Below are 6,852 nucleotides of genomic sequence, written 5' to 3'. Positions count from 1 at the left end.
CTGCTGCAGACCCTCTGACTGTTGTGTGTTCACATGTTTGGCAAACAGGCCCCAATGCCTGCCTCATGCAAGGGCCCACTGGGCACTGAAACTCAGACCCTGCCCTCAAGACCTTCCAGTCTGGAAGGGAAGCCAAGATGTGCGCGTGGATGAATGGGAGGGACACAGAGTAGCTAAGGGACCCTGCTCACCTGAACCAGACTGCAGGGGCTGCCTGGTGGAGGGATGCCCCGTAAGTTAAGGCCTGCAAACGACAGGGACTAGGGACACTGATGGTGCCACATCATGTGGGGTCTCTGGGCAGCCAGCAAAGGTTCCTGGAAAATGGGCAGTGCTGGGCTTTAGAGACAATCCATCTGGCATCAGACGCTTTGGGAGGCGGGGAGGATGGGATTACAACAATGCAGGCAAAGGAGGAAATAAGGGCAGCGACAGCGAGAAGCAAAGGAGGGAAGGACAAGAGGAACATCACAGAAGAGTGTGGCTGTGAGGGCAAGAGGCGGGGAGGGCTCAGAGCTGATGCCCAGGAGATGATGGGACTAACGGGGACCAGGCACAGGTGTTCACAGGCTGGGGAGGTCCAAGCAGAGTTTAGGGCATGTGTGGTTTATCAGGGGGCAGATATCCAATGGGAAGTGGTCACACAGGCCAGGAAGTCAGAGAGTCGGCGTCATTGAGGTGAGAACAGAAACCATCAGATGGAAGTGAGGGCAGAGGAAGTGGACAGGAGGAAAAAGAGAAGTGGGGTGAGGACAGAGCCTTGGGGACCCCAAGTGTTAGGGGAGGAAGGAGGAGGAGAGCTGGGGGGGGGGGCCAGGCAGTGCCACAGGGATGGCAATCGGGGCCAGTTTTCCTGGGTTTGAGTCCCAGCTGTCACTTACTTCAGAACCTTGAGCTGGTTATTAACCCCTCTCAGCCTCAATTGCCTCATCTGTAAAATAGGGTTTATAACCCTATTTGTAAGTTTGTTGTAAGACTTGAAAGGGCAGATTTGTGCAAGGCCCTTACACTTGCACAAGAGTAAGTGTGATAAGTGCAGGCTTTTCTCATTAGTATCGGTGGGAGGAAACCAGAAGAGGACAGAACCACAGAAAAACCAAAGAAAGCTCTCGGCATCCTTTCTAGTTTTCAATACCAACTAAGGGAGCAAGCAGGGGACAGGAGGGGTACAGCACCTTTTATGTTAGAAACCATTCCTGTGTAGCCAGGGTTGGGACCCACTGATTCCTCCAGCCCAACCCTACAATTTTTCAGCTGGTTAATCGAAGGTTGAACAACTTCTGATGATCATGAACGAGATGGCAGAAACACCCCTGACTTAAACATGGAGAAGAGGACTTGTCATCTGATTTTGAAGCCCTGGCTTGTCTGTCTACTTGCTATGTGGCCTTGGAAAAGTCACTTGGCCTCTCTGAGCCTGAGCTGTTAAATAGGTTAAAGGCTGTAAATCCCCTAGCATGTTCCTAGGACCCAGCAAGCCCTGCATAAATATTTGTTTCTGTTCCTGGCTCTTCCCGGTGTATGACTGGTTAGGATCCTTTACTCTATCGTGGGCTCCATCCAAGAGATTGTGACTAACGGTTTGTTCCTTCCCCTGTGTTTCCAGACCCCATCCTCTCCTCTGATCCCAGCATTCACCTGCCACAGAGCAGAGCTGCTCAAACTTCCGTGTCTGATTGAAATGCAGGCTCTGATGCAGCAGGTCCTGCCTTGCTAATGGCTCCAGTGATGCCGGTGCCACGGGTCCTCTGTCCCCCTTGCAGAGAAGGCCCGCAGTGGCCGGTCCACCTCCCTGCTGACTGACTCATGAGCTCCTCTGGGGCCACTCTCTTTACATTACTCATCTCTGAGTTCCCTTCATGGTAGGTACTCACTAAATGGATGTGGAAAAAAACAAGTAAACCATACAGAAAACCATTTTCCAGATAAGTAAACACAGACAGGGTATCTTGTTTGTGAGTGGCAACCCTCCAGATTCATTCCAGAATCGCCCTCTTGCCCGACTTGAGGACAGTGCAGTGGGCCTGAGACCTGGAACCCAGAGTCCTGGGTTTGAATCCTGACCCTTTCACTCACCGACCAGCGGCCCTGGGCAAGTTACCAAGGTCTCATCCATAAAATGAGGGTGATAACACCGAACCACAGTGTAACCCCAAGGATGGCTAACACCTGCTTTATAAACTGTAAAGTACTCCAGGCAACGTATCATTATTACTGCAGCTTTTTTGAGGGCGGGAACTACTTTTTATTTCCCTAGAGACTGAAGGTTGCTTGTGATGGGCTGGGTGGGAGACACACCAGGGGTCTGGTTGCAGATGGGGACTGAGGCAGGCAGGGCAGGGGTCCCCACTCTGGCAGGGACACTGGCCACGTGAAGTGTGAGGATGATCCCCGGAGAGTCGAGGAGGGAAGGCTTCCCAGAAGAGGCTGGCAGTGGTGGGGAAACAAGACGGGTCTGAGGGCACAGGCAGCTGGGGAACGGGCCTGACCGGAAGGAAGGCAGAGAAATCAGAGTCGTCTGATAGGCCTGGGGCAGGGCTCCCGACTGAGACTGCAGAGACAAGGCAGGACCAGGAGGGAACTTGGGGCCACTAGCAAAGAACATCAAGTAATTACAGATGTTCCCTGCAGCCCAGAGCCAAGTTCCCCATCCAGGCCAGGCCTCCCCGTGGGACCAACCAGTCACTCTGTACCCTTGACTACAGCCACTTCACCACTCACATGAGCCTCAGGCATGTGAGGACAGAGGCAAGAGCAACAAGACACAGTCCCGCCCTCAGGACGCTCACAGTTTACTGGGGGTCACAGAGAAATGGGGACAGGACAGGTAGCAGGTGCGAGGCGTTCAGAGGTGGAAGGGACCAGTTCTGCTCCTGTCTCCACTCAGCCAATAAGTCTCATCCACACCCATCTCCAGACCATTCCCCATTCCTGGAATGGCCCTGTCCCTCCTCTCCACCCAGCAAGTGCTAGCTCAGGCTGAAGGGTGGGGTTCAGACCTCAGAGGGCTCCCACCCCCTTGCCACCCCCTTCCCACCCCAATGGCCTGCACTTTAAGCACACACTCTTAGTAATTATTGCATTAACTAGTAACACTTCTGCCCTTTTACTGAAGAGTTAATCACAGCCGATGCAACTAAGACCCGATGCAGCCAAAAAATAAATAAAGAAATAAATAAGTAAATTAAATAAAAAGAAAGGTTAGACAACTTGCCTGGGGCCACACCACCCACCCACGTGCCTGGCAATCAAACTCCAACCTCTTCTAGCTCCCCATGCCAGTGTTCTGCCCAGTACTCAGAGGCCACACAAGGTAGTAGTTAAAGGCTGGGATCAATTCCAGCTGTGTGACCTTGGGCAAGTTACTTAACTTCTCTGTGACACAATTTCATCCAGGTAAAATGTGGCTGATAGCCACCTCATAGGTCCTTATCGATACCACCTCACAGGACCTTACTGAGATTAAAGAAGGAAATATAATAAAGTACTTAGAACAGTGCCAAACACAATAATTAGTTACAATTATCATTCTAACGTCGCTAATTCTCATGGCTTCTTAACTCATTAAAAAATTTTTTTCTAACTCATGTTTATATCTCATAATACATTTCATAGGTAGTCATTAAAGAAAATACATTCTTGCAGCTTGACTAAGGTGAGGTTTTAGGATTATCCTCTTTCCTTTTCTTCACTCTCCTACTCCCCTAATAGTTTCAACAATAGAGAAACTCTCTTTTCCTGATTCATTCTACCTCCCCTCCATACTACACACACACAGACACGCACAAGCCACTAGGTCAAATTTGGCCAATTATCAGTGTTCCATAGAATGTAAAATACTGGCAAACACTGACCTAGACTCTTCTTATTGGGCTGTCCCTGGATATCTAGAGAAAATTTCATAAACCTAATTTCTTATCACTATAATGGGTCAAAGTCTTACGTGTATTTCTCTATTGCTCCAGTTTTTACTTATTTGAGACTCTAGAAGGAATGAATTACCATTTATTTTCCCTTGCCATTAAAAAAAAAAAAAAGATTCACACTGTTTCCTGGAGCAAGAAGCCTCATGTGCCCAGGCAGCTAGTTGAGGCCATAATGCCCACAGCAGACAGGTAGCTTCCTTCTTTTCTGGGGTCCAATCCACAAAGTCAGAGAATAAACCTTAAACCCAGCTGGGCCCTGGAAGACAGAAGTGAACAGCCATCTCTCCCATCCCACCTGGGGTAGGATGATGACCTAGGAAGGGGACACTCCCTACTCTACATCACCCAAGTACACCTGCGAAGGGCTTGGAAAAAGAAGAGAAGGAAGTCCCCTGGGATGAAAAGCTTCATTCTTTGCAAGATTCTCTATATAGAACACTCAGTCAGGAGCTCACCATCTGTATCTAAAACCCCAAAGCCCTTCCCTCACACGGTACTGTATTTGGGGGTGGGGGGAGCAGAACACAGCAGGAGAACCAGGCTCTGGCAGTGCAAGTCCCACTGGTTCTTGAAAGGTTCCACTCCAAGAGCAAGAGCGAAGAAAAAATGTGCCCATACCGCTTTGGCCCTGGGATTCAAAGAGGTGCTGTGCCCTTGGAAATGGATTTTGCATACAAACGAGCCAATGAACACCATAAACATGTCAGCTTTATTCAGTCCAATCAATATACAAGGCATTAAAACTCTGAGGTAAAAATGGATTGTGGCTTTTTGTTGACGACTGTGAGGAATTTTGGCCCCCAGCCCTGCTCAGGCTGGACAAATGGGGCAGTCTGCCTATTAGCTGTCAGGCACATCTTGGGGGATGAAACCAAAACCCCAATTCAGGGTTCTGGGCACCCCAGGGCAGCTCAACTTGACTAGCATGGGGCCACTGGTCTAAAAGCCTCAATTCCTGCCCCGGGGCCGGCCCCCTCCAGCCCCCAGTCATCTTCCAAACTCGGCCACACATCACATTTCCCACATTCCTTCTCACCGCTCAGACCCCTTCAGCCGGGCCCTCGGAGACCGACAGCTGGGGGTGGTGTGAGCCAAGCAAGAGGCACAAGGAAGGGGGCGCTAGGGGTGGGGGGAATGTCAGCACAACCCTGAAGCGATCGAGAGGGGAGGAAAGGGCTCCCCACCCTTCACATCCCCGACCCAGCGCCCCACTCTCGGCCGCCAGTAGTCCCCTCAGTAGCCTCAGCTACCCTCAGTAGCCCCCCCAGTGAGCTTCCCCAGCCTAGGAGCAAGCCTTCCATTCGGCTCGTTTTCGGGTTCCTTCCCCTCTCACCGCCCCTGTGACCCCTGCCTTGCCCCGCCGGGATCGGCTCCCCTCAGTCGCGCCGCACGGATCATGTCAGCTCCTCGGAGCCGCCCTGCCCTGTTCCCCAGGCCAGCCGGGTGCCCCCGGGGTCCCCGACCTTCCCTGACCGCCCTGACCTGCGCACCAGATGCCCTCTCTCGCGGTCCCCTTGCTCTGTCCTTTCCTGGGTCTGCAAGACCCCTACTCCCTTCAAGTCCGCTCCAGGACACTGCGTCTCTCGGGATGCCCCAGCCATGCGCGACCCGGGGTCCCCCGGTCCTCACCTGAGTCCGCTCGAAGCTCTCCCGCTCCGCCGCCTCCATCCCCGCGCCGACCCCACGTCGGCTCAGCACCTTTGGCAGGGGGTTGGGTACTTGCTTCATGGAGCTAGTCATCCGGTCCATGTCGCCCCGCGGAGCCGAGTCAGGGGCCCTCAGCAGCCCCGGGATCCCCTCTGCGCCGCCCGCCCCGCCCTACCCACTGGGATCCGGCGCTAACGGGACGGCTCCCGCCTCCCATTGGCTGAGAGCACTGCTACTCTCCTGAGGCCCCGCCCCCGCCTAGAGGCTTCCCCGTCCGCCCCCGCCCTCTCCAGAGCCCCTTGACTCGCCCTACCCGGCTGGGCCCTAGGGACGGTGAGGCGGGCCGTGACCGGCCCGGAGGCCTGTCCGTCACCGGGCCCCACCTCCCCTGGCGGGGGCGGGCCTGGGGCGGGGCTTGGGGCGGCCCTGACCTGCCCTCGCCCTCCCCTCCCCCCGACGCCCAGCGCACCGCTCTCCCTGCCCTGCCGGCGCCCGAGTCTTCCCCGCGACCAGCGCTCTCCCAGTGTCGGGGCTGCTGCGAGATCCCGGCTTGGTGGGCGGGAGTCAAGCTGGCGGGGAGTCGGACCGCTCGCAGGGAATCCGGGTCCGCTTGGGACTGGCCTATTTACTCCTTTCGGGCCGGGGACGAGAGAGCGCGCGTTGGACCGGCTCGGCGGCCGGAGTCTCAAGATGCGCTGCCTCGAGGCCCGGCTTGCGCAGGTTGGGTCAGCTTGTTGCAGACCTGGCCGCCATGGGTGGCGACTCCCGCCCAGCTCCCTCTGTTCCTCCCTTATCCTCCCCCTGCCCCGAATCCCTGCCCATCCCTTTTGTAATGTTCTCAAACCAGGGAGCGCTGGGCTGGGTCGGGTCAGTGGAAACTTCTCGACACCTTTCCAAACCTCTCATCATCTGGATCTGGCCAGAACGTATTCAGACACTTTATATTTATCCCCGGCTCTGGGACACCCCTCCCATCCTGCTCAGTCGTCAGCCAGGGTACCGACAGGCAGAGGGAAGTGTGATCCTTAGCGGAGATGCTGAAGAAAGTTAAAAGTTTTCCGTTCAGTGCCAATTTTGGTGTTTTTAAAATAAATGCTTTTGAAATTCAAAGAAAGCCGTTACTTTAAAAAAAAAAAACTAAGAGCTTTTGATAAAAATTTGCACATTCAGTAGAGAAGGGGAAGAGGGGGTGGGCCTCGGTAGGCACTAGGAAGCTACTGAAGGCTTTGCCAGCTGGCATTGTATGGACGGGATTATGGGGGCGAGAGGGAAGGGAGGG

The 6,852-nt window shown here is 54.1% G+C and overlaps 1 protein-coding gene across 1 annotated transcript; it reads right to left on the bottom strand.

The window, feature by feature from the left end:
• Positions 1-2,253: 2,253 nt before the first annotated feature.
• Positions 2,254-5,718, bottom strand: HIP1 (huntingtin interacting protein 1). Its single transcript, XM_024745477.1, is given in 3 exon segments — positions 2,254-2,391; positions 2,393-2,455; positions 5,556-5,718. Coding segments are annotated over 3 exon segments (321 nt in total). The 5' UTR covers positions 5,676-5,718.
• Positions 5,719-6,852: the final 1,134 nt, after the last annotated feature.

The sequence above is a fragment of the Neophocaena asiaeorientalis genome, unplaced genomic scaffold (assembly GCF_003031525.2).
Source record: "Neophocaena asiaeorientalis asiaeorientalis breed wild unplaced genomic scaffold, Neophocaena_asiaeorientalis_V1.1 scaffold461, whole genome shotgun sequence".
Lineage (NCBI taxonomy): Eukaryota > Metazoa > Chordata > Mammalia > Artiodactyla > Phocoenidae > Neophocaena > Neophocaena asiaeorientalis.
The sequence above is the reverse complement of the archived record's forward strand: the minus strand, read 5'-3'. Positions and strand labels throughout refer to the sequence as shown.